The 19,577-nt window shown below is 43.9% G+C and overlaps 1 protein-coding gene across 3 annotated transcripts in view; it reads right to left on the bottom strand.

Annotated features, from left to right (window-relative positions):
• Positions 1 to 19,577, bottom strand: part of pxdn (peroxidasin) — an 86,547-nt gene that overhangs the window by 19,231 nt on the left and 47,739 nt on the right. For all 3 annotated transcript variants that reach the window (XM_086146952.1, XM_086146944.1, XM_086146960.1), the window contains 2 exons: positions 19,358 to 19,514; positions 18,273 to 18,381 (listed from right to left, as the gene is read on the bottom strand). In XM_086146952.1, the coding sequence (XP_086003078.1) occupies positions 18,273 to 18,381; positions 19,358 to 19,514 (266 nt within the window). The remainder of the gene's footprint in view (positions 1 to 18,272; positions 18,382 to 19,357; positions 19,515 to 19,577) is intronic.

Genomic DNA, 19,577 nt, shown 5'->3' on the forward strand with positions numbered 1-19,577 from the left:
CCACACAATAGCTTATCATTGAAAACAGCAGGTGCAAAGAGCCTCTGGAAATCTGACCCTTTCTTGACATCCCTGTAAAAATATGGCGGCCTGGACAAAAACGACACAAAAAATTTGGAATAAAATACAGTCGGCCTTTCGGCTACCAAAATTACTCTCACCATTAACAAACATTGGATTAATAAAGACCTTTACGCCTAACAAAGAAGATATTGCCTTTAGAAAATGGTCAGAATATATACTCTGACCTGCTTGCATTAACTGATCCTCAAACATTTGAACAGCTGACAAATGAATTTGATCTCTGGAAGACAGACTTTTATAGATACCTACAGTTACGATCTTTCCTGACAACACACAAGAAGTGGGAAAAATTTAGAAGACCCACCCCCATAGAAAGTTTCCTAATAGCACTAATAAGTAATAGGGAAAAGAAAATACCCCTCCGTGAGCTGCCACCTTACCGTGGTGGAAGGGTTTGTGTGTCCCAGTGATCCTGGGAGCTTTATGCCCCTGGAAGGGTCATCCAAGGCAAACAGGTCCAAGGTGAGGGACAAGACAAAGTGTGGCTCAGAAGACTTCCCATGAAGAAGACAACCATTGGACCCAGTTTTCCCTTGCCCCCCCCCCACCCCCCAGGCCAAATGACAGGGCTGGGTGGCAAGCACCTGGTGGCCAGGTCTTTACCCATGGGGCTCGGCTGGGCACAGCCTGAAGGAACCATATGAGTCCCTCTTCCCCTGGGGTCACAACCCACAGGAAGGGCCAGTTTGAGCCGGGCGGTAGCCAGAGCGAGTAACCTTGGCACTTTTGATCCTTGGCTGCAGAAGCTGGCTCTTGGAACATGGAATGTCACCTCTCTGGCGGGGAAGGAGCCCGAGCAGGTGCACGAGGCTGAGAGATTCAAACTCGATATAGTCAGACTCACCTCAACGCACAGCGCGGGGTCTCTAACCAGGCCTCCTGAGAGGGGCTGGACTCTTTTTTTTATTCTGGAGTTGCTCCTGGTGAGAGGCGCCGAGCAGGTGTGGGCATGTTGATTGCATGTCTCGGCACCTGCAAATTGGGGTTCAACCCGGTGGATGAGAGGGTAGCCTACCTCCGCTCAGATGGGGAGCGGGTTCTGACTGTTGTTTGTGGCTATGCACCCAGAAACAGTTCAGTTTACCCACCCTTCTTGGAGTTCCCAAGACAGGGTGCTAGTGAGCGCTCCTACCTGGGACTCTCTCGTTATACTGCGAGATTTCAACGCTCCCGTGGGCAACGACATTGCGACTTGGAATTGTATGATGCGGAGGAACAGCCCCCCGATCTGAATCCGAGCAGTGTTTTGTTATTGGACTTCTGTGCTCATGACTGATTGTCCATAACAATCACTATGATCAGGTATAAAGGTGTCCATATAGGCACTTGGCACCAACACACCTTGGGCCACAGTTTTCTGATCAACCTTGAGGTCATATCGTCGGACTTGCGGCTGCATGTCCTGGACACTTGGGTGAAGAGAGGCGCAGAGCTGTCAACTGATCACCACCTGGTGGTGAGCTGGCTCTGAAGCTGGTCAGACCTGACAGACCCAAACGTAATGTGAGGGTCTGCAGGGAACTTCAAGTGGAGTCCCCTGTCAGAAGGACTTTCAACTACCACCTCTGGCAGAACAACAACCATGTCCTGTAGAATGGCAGGGGACATTGAGTCAGAACGGACCATGTTCCATGCTTCCATTGTTGAGGTGGCAGACCAGAGCTGTGGTCGTAAGGGAGTCGGTGCCTGTCAGGGCAGCAACACTCAAACCCGCTGGTGGACTCCAGCGGTGAGGGATGCACTCAAACTGAAGAAGTCGTCCTATTGGGCCTTTCTGGCCTGTGGGGCTCTGGAGGCAGCTGACAGGTACCAGAAGGCCAAGTGGCATGTGTTCGGTGGTTGCTGAGGCAAAAACTCGGGCGTGGGAGGAGTTTGGGGAGACCATGGAAGAACGACTTCCAGTGGGCATCGAGGAGATTCTGGTCCACCATCCGACAGCTCAGGAGAGGGAAGCATTGCAGTGCTCCGTCAACACTGTGTACAGAGGGAGTGGGGAGTTGCTGACCTCAACCTGAGACGTTGCAGATCAGTGGCAGGAATACTTCTGAGACCTCCTCAACCCTGTTGAAACACCTTCCAATGAAGAAGCAGAGCCGGGGGACTCTGGAATGGACACACCTATTTCCTGGGCTGAAGTTTCTGAAGCAGTCAAAAAGCTCTTCAGTCGGGGGCCCTGAGGGGTGGATGAGGCCTGCCCTGGGTTCTTCAAGGCTCTGAATGCTGTAGGGCTATCCTGGCTGACATGCCTCTGCCACATTGCATGCATGTCAGGGACAGTGCTGCTGGACTGGCAGGCTGGCGTGGTCATCCCCCTTTTTAAAAAGGGGGATCAGGGGATGTGCTACAACTACAGGGGATCACACTCCTCAGCCTCCCTGGTAAGGTGTATTCATGGTGCTGGAGAAGAGGATCAGCGGGGTCGTTGATCCTCAGATACAGGAGGAGCAGTGTGTTTTCGTCCTGGCCGTGGAACAGTGAACCAGCTCTTTACTCTCGGCAGGGTCCTCGAGGGGGCATGGGAGTTTGCCCAACCAGTCTACATGTGTTTTGCGGATCTGGAGAAGGCATTCAACCGTGTCCTGCGGGCAATCCTGTCGGGAGTGCTCCGGGAGTATGGGATACAGAATCCCGTCATACGAGCTTACAAGCTGTTCAGTCCCTGTATGATTGGTGTCGGCGCTTGGTCCGGATTGCCAGTCGTCAATCCGGTTCTGTGAGAGTTGGACTCCACCAGGGCTGCCCTTTGTCACCGATTCTGTTCATAACCTTTATGGACAGAACTTGTGGGTGCAGCGAGGGAGTCAAGGGGATCTGGTTTGGCTACATCTGACTATGATCTCCAGCTCTTGCTGCAATGGTTTGCAGTCGAGTGTTAAGTGACCGGGATGATGATCAGCACCTCCAAATCTGAGACCATGGTGCTCAACCAGAAACAGGTGGTATGCCCTCTCCGGGTCAGGGAAGAGGTCCTGCCCAAAGCAGAGGAGTTCAAGTATCTCGGGGTCTTGTTCATAAGTGAGAGTAGGATGAAGCTGATCGACAGGCAGATCGGTGCAGCATCTGCAACGATGCGGACTCTTCACTGGTCGTGGTGAAGAGGGAGCTGAGCCAAAAGGCGAAGTCCTCAAGTTACTGGTCAATCTACGTTTCCACCCTCACTTATGGTAGCAAGTTGTGGGTGGTGACTGGAAGAACGAGATTCTGGATACAAGCGGCCGAAATGAGTTAATTCCACAGGGTGGCAGGACTCTGAGAGATAGGATGAGAAGTTCGGTCATCCAGGATGAGCTTGGAGTAGAGCCGCAGTTTCTCTACATAGAGAGGAACTAGATGAAGTGGCTTTGACATCTGGTCTGAATGCCTCTTGGACTCCTCCCGAGGGAGGTATTCTGGGCATGTCCATCTGGGAAGAGACCACAGGGAAGACCCAGGACGCACTGGAGAGACTATGTCTCCAGGCTGGCCTGGGAACGCCTTGGGAGTGTCCCAGAGGAGCTGGACCATGTGGCGGGGGAGAGGGACGTCTGGGTCTCACTGCTCCTGTTACTGCCCCCGTGACCCGACTCCAGATAAGTGGGAGAAAATGGATGGATGGATGATGTCAAGTCTGGTCATAAGGACAGGAATGCAGTAGGTGGCGGTAGATTTTGCAAAAAGAATTGAAATGGCTGTGGTAAATACATATTTCAAGAAGAGGGAGGAACAGCAGATTAGGCCAGGCAGCACCAAGCAGGTGGACTACATCCGATGGAAAAGATACAACATGAATGATTTCAAGGTGGTGGCAGGGCAGACTGTGACAAGACCACATAGTAGAATTAGTAGGATGACTTTGCATTACAAAAGAGGAAAGGAGCAAAGAGGAGGGAAGACAGCAATGAGACCTTTAGATAGGAGTTGTTACAGGCGCTGGGCACAGGACGGGTGAAATATTACCTGAGCATAAAAAAATAAAAGGTCAGCAAAAGGAGTGGGGAGAGAAGAAGAGAGCAAGAGATATGAAGAAACTTTGCAGAGTACAAAGAGTTGTGTCGCAGGGTGAAAAGGGAGGTGCCAAAGGCTAAACCAGGGGCCTATTTATGAGCTGTATTGGACACTGGAAACTTATTACAGAAAGGCAGAGAGATTGAGATGAGAAGGATGTGCTGCAGTTTAGAATGGTTGAGGATAGAGATTAAAATGTGCTTACACATGAGGAGAAGGTGGGGGTAAGATGGAAATAGTGTTTTGGTGAGCTGATGAATGACGTAAATGAGAGGACGAGAAGGTTGGAAGGGGTTAGGCCATTAGTCCCATTCGTTAAAGTTGAAGTTACAGCAGCTTTGAGGAGTGCGAAGAATAGAAAGGCAGTTGATTCTGCCAACAAACTGATGGAGGTATGGAAGGTAAATAATGATGCGAGGTAAAGTGTTAAGAGTTCCTAATGTGTGGTAGGAGAGGAATTTCAAAGAGTAGGGGCGGCAATGGCAAAGACTCAGTCCCCCATGGATGGTTGCTTTGTTTCTGGTGAGGGGGCTCGGGTTGTTTGGAGTTGGCAAATCAAAGACGCGGAATGGGAATGGTGTTGAAGAAGGTCAATGTGGTAGGAGGGGGCAAGGAAAGTGAGGGCTTTGAAGGTGAGGAATAGGAGTTGGTACTGTAAGCAAAATCAGACAGGGCCACAGAAAGTCAGGTTATATCCAGCCTTAAGTACCTCAGTCTGTATAGCCATGACAGCCTCACCCAGTCTACAAATTCAGCCAGCATCATGAAGGCCTACCAAACTTTTACTTCTGAGAAGACTTAAGGCTGCTAGAGCCAACCCACCCAAATCTTCTACAAATGTGGGGTGCATTAGAGAGTGTTCTGACCAAGTTCATCATGGTGTGGTAGGACAGCTGCTCTGCACTTGACGGAAAGACATTGGAGCAAGTTGCCAGAACAGCTAAGAAGATCCCTGAGTGAAGCTTTTCATCCATCAGTGACATCCAAATCATCTGCTGCTGGAGCAGGGCCTCTGGGATCGAGACCTGACCCACCCCTCATGGACTATTAATCTCTTGCTCTCTCTGGAAGGCCAGGACCTCTTGGTTAAGGTCCAGTTTCTTCACTGAAGCTGTCAGATTGATTAACAGCTGAGTCGTTGACTGGACAAGCGGTCTCCTCATGCTGTTGACACAACTCTCCTCTGTTTTATTGTGTAATATCCTTTATTAAAAATTGTAAATACTTTTTTCCAGCAGAGGGGGGGACATAGGGTAACTTTTGAGAAGCATGCAGGTACACTATAGACAATGAAATCTCAGGAGATCAGTGACTGCAAAGAAGTGGTGGGTGAGCGCATAGCCAAACAGCATGGGATGGTGGTTTGTAGGATGAATCTGGTGAAAAATCTGTGGAGGTTCTCAGGCATCCAGGTCATGGTGAATTCTTGTCAAAATCTTCTTGTCGTGCAACTGGACTTGAATTTCTTTATTTGAGGACGTTTCACCCCTCATCCGAGAGGCTTCCTCAGCTCCAATGACCTGTGAGGAGCTTCCAAATATAACTGCCTGGGTTTTGGGCGGGTCTAGGATATGGTGGCTTGTTATGTAAATGTAAGAGTTGATCGTCAGAAGCTTGGTCGAAGGGGGTTATTGAGATAATGGGGATGTCATTCGTTGGGACAAAAGAGCAACTTTGTGGGATTACTCATGTGGAAATTACCTGGGGCTGGTTATGATAGTGAATCTTTCATGGTTGTTTGTGCAGATGGGCCTATTCCGTGTGTGGAAATCTGTTTTGGTATCACAGTACTGCGTTTTGCTGTTTTGCTAAAGACGGCTTCTTTGACTCCTCTCTCGAACCATCTGTATTCTCTGTTTAGAATACGGAGATCGCTGTCTTTAAAAGAATGGCCTTTGTCAATCAGGTATAGGTGGACCGCGGAGTCCTGTCCTTAAGTGGTGGCTCTCCTGTGTTGGGCTATCCGTTTGTGCAGAGGTTGTTTGGTCTCTCCAATGTAGACGTCGTCACAATCCTCAGTGCAATTGACAGCATACATCACATTCTCTATCTTGTGCCTGGGTGTTTTGTCCTTTTGGCGCATCAATTTTTGTCTCAGGATGTTGTGGGGTTTGAAGTGTACCAGTATAGGGTGTTTTCTGAACACCGTTCGGAGTTTCTCTAAAACACCAGCAACATAGAGTATGATGATGTTCTTTTGTTTGTTGTTGTCTTCCTCCTGTTCCTGCGTCTGGTAGTTTCTGATTTGGCAAAGGTCCACTTAGGGTAGCCACAGGATCTCAGGTCTTTCCTAATGTGTCGTATATCAGTCTTGCTGCCTTTGGCGGTTGATGGGGTGATCTTGGCCTGGTGGTGTACAGTTCTGATTATCCCCAGTTTGTGCTCAAAGGTCGAAAAGTAAATATTGGTTGATTTGTGTTGGTTTCCTGTAAATCTTAATGTCCTGGCTTCTGTCCTGTTGGATGTGAATGCAACAGTCCAAGAAGGGGAGTTTATCAGTAGTGACGTCCTCCTTTGGGAATTTGATGTGGGCGTTGATCATGTTGAGGTGAGTGGCGAATGCTTCTACCTACTTCTTCTCTTGAACCTGGTGTCATCTACATACCTGAACCAGTGGCTTGGCGGTGTTCCCCTGAACAAAGCGAGGGCCTTGCTCTCAACTTCCTCCATGTATATGTTCGCCACTATGGGGGACACGGGCGACCCCATGGCACATCCATGTTTTTTCTGAAAAATCTGTTTTTTGTGCAGAAAAATCTGGTGACAAGGAGGATGAAGAGGACAAATGCAGAGCAGAGGACAAGTGGTGGAATCTGAAAAGCGAGGAGAGTTGTATGGTTTTAGAGAGGAGTTGAGAAAGGCTCTGGATGGTCAAGAAGATCATCTAGATGACCAGACAACTACAGCTGATGGGGTCAGGGAGCCAGGTAGGAGAGTATTTGGTGTGTTACCTTGAAGGAAAGTAGATAAGGAGACTTGGTGGTCAAAAGAGATAGTGCAAGAATATATACAAAGAGATTAGCAGAGAAGAAGTGGGATACTGAGGGGACTGAAGAGAGCAGACAGTACAGGGTACAGAGAAATGCAGCGCAAGGTAATGGGAGAGGTAGCAAAAGACAAACACAGGACTTGTATGAATGGTTGGAAAGTCAGTAAGGAGAAAATGATTTATGCAGGTCAGCAAAACAGAGGTATAGGATGGGAAGGATGTACAGCTTTTGAGTGAGTCAGGATGGAGAGGGAAATGTATTGATAGTGTACTACACGAGTTATGGGAAAAAGTATTTTCCGCACTATAAGGCGCACCTAAAAGCCTTTAATATTCTCGAAAACCGACAGTGCGCCTTATAATCCGCTGCACCTTATATATGGATCGATATTGAGCCGCAAGAGGTCATGCAACTACTGGAAGTAGCTGCTGACTCTATTTTCTCCCGTAGAAGAAGTAGCGCGCGGTGCATGCTGGGATATATGACTGCGCAAAGCGTGCATTTTCATTACCATTTGTGTATGTGTGTGCGCGCACATTGCTGAAGTAGCAGCGGTAAAAATGGTAAAGGGGAATTCCAGTCCCACATCACTTGTGTGTGTATAAAGACCCCAAAGTGGCACCTTTCAAGAGACAAGCCTACAACGCAGTGTTTAAACTCAAGGCGATCAGTCACGCTGTAGAACACACGGGAATAGAGCAACAGGGAGGGAATTCAACATTAACAAATCAATGGTACGGAAGAGGTGGAAACAACAAGATGACATGCACCAAGTAAAGAAGGACAAAGGACAAACTTGAACAGTGGGTTGTTGAGCAGAGAGTGGCAAGTAGCAGCATCTCTAATGCCTTCCAAGGAAGGCAACAGCGCTAGCTAGTCACATGAACATCAATGAATTTAGAGGCGGTCCTTCTTGGTGCTTTCATTTTATGAAACGCTTTGAACTGTGACAAATGGTGTTGGTAATACATTGTTTTCAACAATGTACCGTATTGTGAATGCACAAACTTGTTTTGGGAGTGAACAGAGTTGTCAGAACGTTGGTTTGTATTCTATCAATAAAGTTTGACTGACTTATCTGACTGTTTTGTTGACATTCCTTTTAGTGCAGCTCCATTTAGCTCCATAACGCAACTCCAGAGACTACTGTAGCTTCTATTATATGCACCTTATAATGAGTTGCCCCTTATATATGACTTTTTTTTTAATAGGCCATTCATTGAGGTGCACCTTATAATGCGGAAAATAGAAGAAGATAGATAGGCTCAGGAATGAGTCAGAAAGACAGCACGTGTTAGATTTTTCTGAGATAAGGTCAGAGAAACCAGATTGAGATGGTTTTATCATGTACTGAGGTTAATGACTATATTAGTAAAAATATGCTGGGGGCTGGAACTGCCATGTAGGAGGGCTAGATGAAGACCAAAGACATTTATGAATGTAGTAAGAGGACACGAATTTAGTTAGCGAGAAAAGAGGATACAGAGAATAAGGTTAGATGGAGGAGGTTGATTTGCTGTGGCGACCACTGAAAGGAGCAGTTGAAAGGAAAAAAAAGAAGATTGTAAATTAATACTGTGAGTGTCTTTTTTACCAGTAGCATAATCAAAACTATATAATTTACTACTCTTTACATTTTAAGACAACATTTACTAGTTTTAAGGTTGGCTCACAGCTGATTTGTCTCTCCAACACAGCTCAGGTTTCTCGTGTGAAAAAATTCCCACCCCTGACCTAGAGTGTCCAAATAACATCGACAGGTTCCTATTTGCAGACTTCTCCTCTGAACCTCAACACCATGCAACAAAACACCACCTTAAAACACGTTAGACCTGACCATTAGATAACTTGGTTGATCACTTACTTTCTTGGGCCTGGGCCTTTTGTGGTCCTTTGGTTGACTGACAGAACCATCTAAGGTTAATAAGAAATTAAATGATAAATCTTTTTTCTTATTTTACCTCATGCGTGGATTGAATGCGCATTGCTTTTATTTTGGTTGCGTGTTTAAGTTACGCTTTTTTACATTGCGCATAGATATGTAATAGATAGATATATGCGTTACTGAATTGATGTTGTCAGGTGTCAAGTGTCAGAACAACTTTCACCCCAAAAAATGTTGCCTAATAAAAGAAAGGTAGATGCTGAATGCAGGGTTTTCAAAAAGGTATGGACTGCTAAGTTTTTATTTACTGAAGTAAGAGGTAAAGCGGTGTATTTGATTTGTGGAGGCCGGATTGCTGTATTCAAAGATTACAATTACAGCCGATATTATGAGACAAAACATTCTGAGAAATACAAAAACTTGAATGATGCTGAAATGATGCAGATATCCGAAGGTTTGGTAGCCAAGCTACAAAAGCGACAAGGGTTTTTTACCAAGCTTCACACATCCAGGGATGCAGCAACCAAGATCAGCATTGGGATATCCCACAAAATCGCTAAAAACAGTAAGCCATTCTTAGAGGAAGAGTTTGAAAAGGAGTGCTTGGTGGGCTCTGCAGCACTATAATGTCCTGAAAAAAAGAAGCAACTGAGTCCCGATTACTGCAGGCCCTCCCAGTCAAATTGGCCCATGATCAAATTTGCTGTCCTGCTTTCAGATCCGAAACGCTGACAAAACTCTTCTTTACAGGTTAATATAGGTGTGATAACTCCAGCTTTGAACATCATGTAACAAAATAAATAAATCAATAAAATAAAAAAGGATGAGACAACTAGCAGTTCCTCCAATACTGAGCAAATCCTTTGGAAGTTTCACCAGTGACATACCCATTTAGGAAACTTACGATCTTCAGGGCCAGGAGGGAAATATTGGTGGTCCTCACTTAATGATGGAGTTACGCTCCAAGGGGCCCATTATAAAGCAATTTCGTCATGAAGCGAGATACAGTTTCTACCGCGTACAGTATTTGCATACATATTGGCCAATTGTACCGTGCTTATTAACCCTTCCTTTTTCTTTCATGGTTCATGTTTCAGACCAATTGTAAGTGCATACAATTCATACTCACTCACAACTCCTCTGCCTGTGCATTCCACATGTATTTTAATATTATCGCAAAGCCCGCTCTAACTCTGAGTCGACGTTAACTGAGTACGTTGTTAAGTCACGACCACCTGTACTCGTAACATTTACTATTCATTTATTAAAACTATGCTCACCCTCTCCTTTACTTGCTAGTTTTATTCCATCAACCAGCAAAATTGAACAATTCTGACCAGCATTTCAAAGTGTAGTCTGAAAAACAGGGCAACTGAGCAGTTCTTGCCCTGCATGACCAACAGACTGCAAAAAAAGCTCACAGGATTCTGTAAGACTCCATACAAACTCCATTTTGCAACTTGTGGTTGTCGACTTTTCCTAGGGCTTACAACATTACACACGTTTGACATTATTGCAGGTCTTAGCGTTATGTTACCATAAAGACTGAATAGATAACAAATAGATGAGCTCTAAAAAAATCGGAGAAAGGAAATTATGGTAGACAGAGAATTGTAAGACCAGTATTGCCAACAGAGACGGTATTTGTTTTTAGTATGGATGAATGGAAACAGTGAAGGAGATCCCGATCAGGAAAGGAGAGTCTAAAAACAGGAGCAAATGGTGGAGCTGTGAGAAGAAAAGGCCAACTTATACTATATCAACTCTCCAATGTATCAAAACTGAGTGAAGAAGGAAAAGCGATGATAATATTATCAATAAAACGTTTTATTTGGATTAGAGCAGTTGTCCTTGGAAACAAACACTCCTAATTCAGCTTTCGCATTCCTCCAAGTCCGTTGAAGTGTTGTTCAGCAAGACACTGAACCCCTGACTCATCCCCTGGCATTGCTTAGGGGCTGCCAACGGCTCATGGTTCATGATGGGTTAAATGCAGAGAGGAATTTCCTCACAAGGGATTAATAAAATATACAAAGTAAAAAAGTAGAGTAAGTAAATAGGTTTAAAAAAAATGAAAGTTTCTTGATGTTGGAGTTACTTCACTTTAACTTATTCTATTTTCTTAAACTTTTTCTTTAAATATTTATTTTTATTTTATATATTTATAGATGCTTCGCTGCTCTAGGTTGCTATCCCTTGAGCCCTCTGATTGCCCCTCGGGGACAAATAAAGTTTCCCTGATTCTGATAATTGAATCAGAACCAGAAAAAAACTTTATTTGTCCCAAAGGGGCAATTGGGGCCCTCATGGGGTAGCAGCATGAGATTGTGAACATCAAAGAATAAAGTTAAAAATAAACAAATAAATAAGAGAAAACAGATACAAAAATCAATGGGAAAAATAAATAAATAAATAGATAAATGGATATATAACTGTAAAGAATTGTGCAAATTGCAAGTAAGCTCACTGCATTTATATAACAAATATATCATGAGCGGCTGAGAATTGAGGAGTTGGACAGCTCTGGGGACAAAGGTTGACCTTCCCTGGGTTTTGCAGGCAAAGCAGCAGAGTCTGCGACCAGAGGGGAGCCACTTTAAGGCTGGGTCTCAGATGTAGGAGTGGTCTGCGAGGATCTTTGGGATGTTTTTAATATTTGAGAGCAGGAGAGAGGTCTGAGGGGCTGGTAAATTAATTTGGAGACTGAAATAGCAGACGGCTCTGCAAATACCCAGAGAAAACATTGCATGGCGGCATAAAATTACTGCAAGAATTTAGTAGTTTTCTGCAAGTCTTTTCAAAATCGTTTCCAAGTCTTTAGATGAGAGACACAAAGTCTTTGTAAAATCTCAGTCACAGCCTAAGATTTAAGACTAAAAACTAGTCTGAAGATGTGAGCTGGTGTGAGTTGATAGTTAATATCTGATAGGGGACCTTTTTTCTTACACTTTGCATTTTATAGAAGTAGGTTTAGATATGGAGAACGGTGAAAATGATGACATGGTAAGAGTGATGGTGTATATTGGCAAGTATATTGCCAATGTACACCGTTATCTGACCACACTGCTTTTATGCTATTGCAAATAGACCCAGAATGACGGTTATCAAACTGGTTTGGAAGCAGATATGGATGTGGTCAGATGGAGCCACTGCTCTTCAGGACTGCTTTGACAGGACTGGGAAACTGGGAAATGTTCAAGCAGGCAGCCACAAATACCACACGAACATTGAGCAGCCAACAGACACGTCTTTTTCTTCTTCTTCTTCTTCCTCTCCTTTCGTCTTTTCCCTTTAGGAGTCGCTACAGCGAGTCAACTTCCTCCATCTTACCCTATTGTCTGTATCCTCCGCTCTCACACCAACTACCTTCATATGTTCTTTCACTACGTCCATAAATCTTCTCTTTGGTCTTCCTCGAGACCTCCTGCCTGGCAGCTCCGTTACTTCTTATATTAGCAAATGCATTGATGATGTGACCCACACTAAGACCATCATCACCCAGGTGGAGATGTCCACTGGCTGCTAAGGGCCAGAGACAAAAGCTTCAGAGCCAGGGATGCAACTGGCATGAGAGCAATGAGAGGCAACAAGTTGCATGACATCAGGAAAGTGAAAACGGAGCTACAACAACAAGATAACCTGCCACTTGAAAGACAGCAAAGATACACAGAGCTTGTGGCAGGGCATCCAGCTAAGATTGTTGTTGAATTCAGGGTCACGCCAAGCACTCCACATTGACCATCAACTGTGCTGCTGTGGAGAGAGTGAGCAGCACCAAATTCCTGGGGGTACACATCAGTGATGACCTTCCCTGGACAGCAAACATTACATCACTGGCGAAGAAGGCACAGTGGCACCTTTTAATTCTTTTCCAAACTTAAGTGAACAACAACCCCCACACCCATAATGTACACTTTCTACCAGGGCACCATTGAGACCATCCTGACCAGCTATATTACTGTATGGGGCAACAGAAACAAAAACAACAGAAAAGCTCTGCAGCGCATTGTGAATACAGCTGGAAGGATCATTGGTTCCCAATCCCCTCCCTGAAAGACATACACACTACCTGCCTCAACCTGTAAAGTGTCCTTGATTTATGAACAACGCAAGCCCCCCCACACACAGTCTGTTCAACCTCCCGTCCTCAGGGAGAAGGTACCAGAGCCTCCATGCCCGGTCCAACCAGACTCAACAACAGCTTTATACACCAAGTAGTCAGGATACTGACCTCTACCCCGTCTCTCCTATTCCCCCCTCTGTGCTCTTCCCCTAAGACGCCTTCAAGATGCTGAATAACAGTAACACCTATGAGGATGCCATTTGTGGCCATCAGCTCCACCTTTAATACAGCTCTACCCTACAACTTGGTTCAGAAATGGAGCAACCTGTGTCTCATCACATCCCTGTGGACCTTGATACTGGACTTCCATCGCAACAGACCCCAGAATGTCAGGATGGTCCACTGGTTCACCCAAAGATTGGGTCCTCAGCCCTCTAATCTACTCCCTCTTCATACATGACTGTTTCCCTATTCACATGAGCAATACCATTGTCAAATTTGCTGAAGTCATCAGAATTAAAGACTAATTAAAGACAACAATGAGTTGGCCAGTCAGATACGAAAAAACCCTGGACTTGAACACGGCCAAGATGAAGGAGCATTCTGCATTCTGCCCTCTACATTGAAGGAGATGGAGTAGAGCGGGTGGAAAGCTTCAAGTTCCTTGGGGTCCACATCTAAGCTGACCTCATCTGGTTAACTAACATATCTGATTAAGTTGGGAAGACAGGACAGAGACTGTACTTCCATCTGGACCATCTCACCCAACACCTGCTGATTAACTTCTACAGATCAACCTTACATACTGCTGCACAGTTAACTGGTTTACCTTTTGTCTCATTTACACATCTACAGAGGGAGTTTGGTTCCTTGATACTCAATAGGTTAAAATACCTGTGACAGCTATCAGTTCAGATTGAGCTTAGCTCCAGTATCTTGGCTGATAACTCCAAGTATGACTTTGGTTTCGAGATGAAATAATACTTTTTAGTGTATTCTACAACATCAGGAAGATTCACAGATTCCTCACGGAGGATACAGCGCAGCTACTCATCCAGGCTCTAGCAATCTCTCTTGTGGAATACTGCAACTCCCTCCTTGACAGTATCCCAGCGGTGACCATCAGGCCTCTGGAGCTTATTCAGAAAGCGGCAGCCCTCCTGATGTTAAACTGTCCCAAATTCTCGACACAACTCCCCTTCTTATGTCTCTTCAATGGCTCCCGGTAGCCGCCTGCATCAAGTACATGACCCTGGTGCTCGCCTACTGGGCAGTGAATAGGACGGCCCCGTCTTATCCCCGGAATATGCTGAAGCCACATGTCTCTACCTGTCCAATCCGATCTGCCACCTCTCTGCGACTGTTCACCCCATCACTCAGAGCCGCTGGCTGCCGATCGAACCGGTCTTGGCTCTTCTCAGTCTTGGCTCCTCAGTGGTGGAACAAGCTCCCAAAAAAGGTAAGAACAGCGGGGTCGCTGCCCATCGTTCGCTGTGAGCTGAAATCATACCTCTTCACCAAGCACTACCCCACTAATCGCAAAAGCCCCCCAACCCCCCTGAAAAAAACAAACAAAAAAAAAAACAAAAAACAAAGAAATGAATGTATGTATATGGTTTTGAGATGGCTATTTGGTAGAGTGGTCACTTTTGACTTCTGACTACTGGTATATCGGATCTTCGGTGACTGAATTGCACTTTTTGTAAGTCGCGTTGGATAAGAGCGTCTGCAAAATGACTGTAATGTCATGTAATGTAGTGTTAGCTGTGTACAGCTTTAAAAAGGGTCCGGTCTATTTCTTATGACGATAACTGGCTGCTTTTTGTTTCATGCAGGTTGTGCAACAGGCGGTGCTTAGGTAGGTAGGTTCCAGGTAAAACTGTCAAAGTCAGCAAATGTCTAGAGAACTTTACGATTCTGTCAAAGCGCCACAGAGGAAATAGTGGGTTTTTTAAGTCTTCCACCGCTTTTCACACCTGATGTAGGATTTGACATTACAGTATGGGAGTAGTATGTGACATAACAGAAATGATTCAGTGATCCCAGTGATACTGGGAGAACCCAAGTGGCCCATGTACTGTGGTTGTGTCATCAGACTTGCAGTTGCATGTGGTGGGCCCTCATGAAGAGAAGGGTGGCACTGTCAACTGATCACCACGTGGTTGTAAGCTGCCTCCGATGATGGTAGATGCTTGTCAGGCCTGGTAGACCCAAATGAATTGTGAGGGGCTGCCTAGCAGAGTCCCCTGTCATACTGAGCTTCTACTTCCACCTCTGGCAGATCTTTGACTACATCCCAGGGGAGGCTGGGACTGAGATGGCCATGTTCCATGCCTCCATTGTTGATGCAGCAGACATTCGGCCCCATTCAGCCCCTGGTGTCAGGGCCTGGTGCGCAGTGGCAGCAGTAAGTTGGTTAAGTTTCTGTGGAGGGCTGAGCTTCAGGGCTGCCATTTTTCACCAATTCATTCATAACCTGTATGGACAGAATTTCTAGGTACAGCCAGAGTGTCAAGGGGATCAGGTTTGGTGGCCTTGGGATTGGGTCGGTACTTTTTGCTGATAATGGCTTTTTATCAGACAGTTCTCACTGGAGCAGTGAACAGACGAATGTGAAAGGGCCAGGATGAGAATTAGCACTTCCAGATCTAAGGACATGGTCCTCAATGAGAGAAAGGTGGCGTGCCCCCTCCAGGTCAGGGATGAGAGCATACCCCAAGTGTAAGAGTTCAAGTATTTTGGGGTCTTGGAGTTAAAAATTGACAGCTGGATAGCAGCGTCAGCAGTAATGCAAACTAATGTAGACTGCATATGTCCGCCAAGGTGAGGAAGGGGTCGAGCCAAAAGGCAAAAGTCTTGATTTACTAGTTGATCTACGTTTCCATCCTCACCTATGGTCAGCTATGGGTAGTGACAGAAAGAACCAGATCACGGATATAAGCAGACGAATTGATTTCTCCTGCAGGGTAACTGGGATCTCCCTTATAAATAGGGTGATAAGGAGCTCAGTCATCCAGGAGGAAGTCAGAACAGAGCCACTACTCCTCCACGTTGAGAGAAGGCAGATGAGGTGCCTTGGGCATCTAGTCAGGATGCCTTCTGTGTCATTCCCTGATTAGGTGTTCTTCAGAAGAGCTAGAACTTATGCCCAGGCAGAGGGACGTTTGAGTCTCTCTGCAGTTGATGCTAGCGCGTTTATGGGTTTACTCCTCTGAAAACTAATTTAAAAACGCTCTAATTTTCTAACTCATTTTGGTCCAGGGGCTACATACGGCCTAATTTGATGTCAAGGGGGCCAGACCAGTAAAGTCATATTATAATTACCTCGAAGTAACACTAAGTCCAAATTTTTCCTTTATTTTAGTGTAAAGGAGAAGAGGTAAATTATAAAAATCTCTATATGTAATGAGCCTTTAAAAAAATACATGACGAACAACCTGATATTCATTGAGCAAAGTGAGTGCAATTTCAACAACACAGTGCCTCAATTCTGTCTTCTAAGTTCTCCGTGTATTTTGTTGTATTTTTTGCCCTGGCGAGTCTCACAGTGGCAGTGAAACTGGCTGCATTCACACCAAGGATTCAGGTTTCTTATTAACCTCAACAAACACATAAGAGGTGGTCCATTTTTCTTGGAAAACCCTATACTCAATGTCCACTTTTCTCTTTTTTGATGACATCTTGCTGATGAGGGTGTTGGGGCCAACGGAGAAGCAGGTACATTTCTAACAATAAGTAAAAAAGCTATTGATAAACCCAGAAGCTGCATTGCTATCATCTGTCAAATAGTCAAATAGTGTTGTCGCACGTTGTTAACGCTGACTAAAACAGTGCACCCCTAGCAATATAGTAACTGCATTTTTATTTTAAAAAAGTCGATTTTTATGTATTTTTTTAAATTGTGGGTTTATTCCATGGGCCTGATTGGGCCATGGTACCAGCTGTACGTTTGACACCCCTGCCGCTGTCTCCAGCTCATTTATCAGTAACAACTGCAGCAACCTTACATTAATGATTTAGGTCAGTTTCATACAACCTCAGAGTCTTTTTCAGTAATGTTTCAGTAAAGCCCTCTTTTCAAAAACGAGATGGTTAATGTCGTCTCCAATCTTGGCTTTGCAACTTTTGACAAAAAATATTTTCACTGCCATCCTGCTGTTTAGGCACGTACAATATGATGATGAATGATGAATACCTGAGGTGAAAAATTACCTCATTGACCTGTAGTGCCAGTGGGTCCCCTAATACTTGTCCCATTTACACAAAAACAGATATATAGTTAAGAGTTCAATGAGTCAAAGATAGACACAAAAACATTTTAAGTTGGAACACACTGTGCAAGACAGTGTGCAGAATAAAATAATGATGTTTTATTCCTTGCAACTAGCCTTAGTGCATCAAGTAAAAGCTGCATTTACCGAAGCTTTACATTTTTGCTCTTATCACAATTAGTAACAAACAGTTGAATTTAAATTTAAATATATTATAGTGTATTTTTGCAACCAACTCGAAAAAACAAGTAAACATTTACCAAGTTACCAAGTTAAGGTAGAGGCAGAAGGGATAAAAGGATACATCATGGAAAAAATGACCACAACAGGTTTTAATGGTTGATGAGTTTGATGACCTGGACTAGCAAATTCTAACATCACAACAACCTGCCACAGGTTGGTGACTAATATCATTCATTTGGAAATTAAATTAAATTATTCTGCTAAATCAGCTAATCATTTCTGTACGACATCAAAAATTGAATAAAATTTGTAAAGATAATTAAATACAATCTGTTAACAATCATCTATATTTACGAATTGGGGATGTTGGAAAAATTTATAAAAATGGTAGGTAATATTACAGAATAAAGAAGATGTGTTTTGAGTTTTTTGATCTAAAACATCTCCTAATTACAGCTATTTGTCAAAACTTAAGAGCGCAGATTTTAAATACTAGGAACCTGTGAAATGATCAGTCTTTACCTCTACAACTGTAATTCTGAAGCAAGTTTGTTGTTGAAGAATTTTTCAATTACCAGTAATTCAACTTTTGAAGTGTAATGAGCATAAAACTTAACTATTCTTCTTGAGCCAAAGGAGCAACTTATAATGTTGTTTTTGGTAATAGTATTATGGTATGATTCGAATATTATAATAAAATAAAAAAAAAGTTGAAAAATAGAACTTTAAAATGCTAATTTTCTTGTTGCTTGATTGTTATACTGCTACTCTACTCCTTAGTGTGTAAGCAAAAATAGATTCTCTACACTTACCCATCAAAAAGTCGTCTCCTTGTGGATTCAATAGCACTGTCCACATTACGGATGGCCTGTTCTATGGATGTCCTAACAAAGGTGTCCCCCTCTCTGCTCACAGCAGGTACTGTCGTCATAAAAATACAAAGCCATTCTTAGCCAGGTTGAACTTAGCTGAAGCCATTTTCTCGCATTTTCTAGCAAATGTAACTTGCAATATTCAAGTTAACTGTGATTTCATTTAAGTAGCTAATAGGGAAGGGTTTCTAGAACTCTTAGTTCAATGTGTTTTAAATATAAATATTAATTTAATTGACACGCTTTCTAGGAAGTTACAATTTTTTGTTCCATGTTGAAAAAAAACAAGGAAACCCATTTCCAGCATTTACTTTTATATTTCTGTGCTTGTGAAAATAGTGATTGAGATGTGAAGACTAATAGAGTCCAAAAACAGCAGAAAATATTGACCAGCAGAGTGATGTAGTTTCACCTGAAAATTATCTGCAGGAATTGCCAACAAGGAGGAGCTGACAGGAATTTGTTAGCATTACATCAATGAAACAAATTAATGTCCGATTTAAAAAGATTATCAACAGGTCGTGCTCACTCTGTTGACAATAAAATACATAAATCATGTCGACAACTCCCTCTTTCTCAACTAAAACTACTCCCAAGAGATGTGCTTTATTTCAACTTGGCTAATATTTAATGTGAAATAATGAGAAATCAAATAACATTAGACAAGGATTTATCCAAGGCCAAGGCCTTACTGTAATTTGTATTCAAAGTTATATCTAGTACTCAGTGGTTAATTTTTTTCTGCTGTTTCTTGTGTTGTTAATACTCTGCAATAACATTAAACTTCTATTACTATTACAAGTGAAATCCTACTAATGAATGAATTCAGCTATAAAATGAACAGATCAACTGCTTTTCCTTTCATAGCAGATTTACAAATGTTTGAAGCTCATGTTTGCAAAAATGTAAACCACAGCTTTACTGCACATGCACAACTGAACATGTTGACTTTGTGTACTTTCCAAGACCCCACTCACAAACAAGGGATAGTGGAAAAAAAGATTCTGACATCAGCAACTTTTTACCTGTAACAGTGAGCACCATGCTAGCAACTTGATAGCCAATGGGATTGCGGGCCACACACTCATAGCGACCAGCGTCAGCAGTCCCCACATCCTTCACCTCTAGATAACCCTCAGAGCTGATGTGGAACTTGCCACTCTCTGTAACTTGTACACCATCCTCGGAGAGAGAAGATGAGAGAATAAAAATGAATCTTCAAAGGAACTGGCATGGACAGGTTGT

Source organism: Fistularia commersonii, chromosome 1, assembly GCF_037954325.1.
Source record: "Fistularia commersonii isolate RoL2024-O1a breed Wild chromosome 1, RoL_Fcom_v1.0, whole genome shotgun sequence".
Classification (NCBI taxonomy): Eukaryota; Metazoa; Chordata; class Actinopteri; order Syngnathiformes; family Fistulariidae; genus Fistularia; species Fistularia commersonii.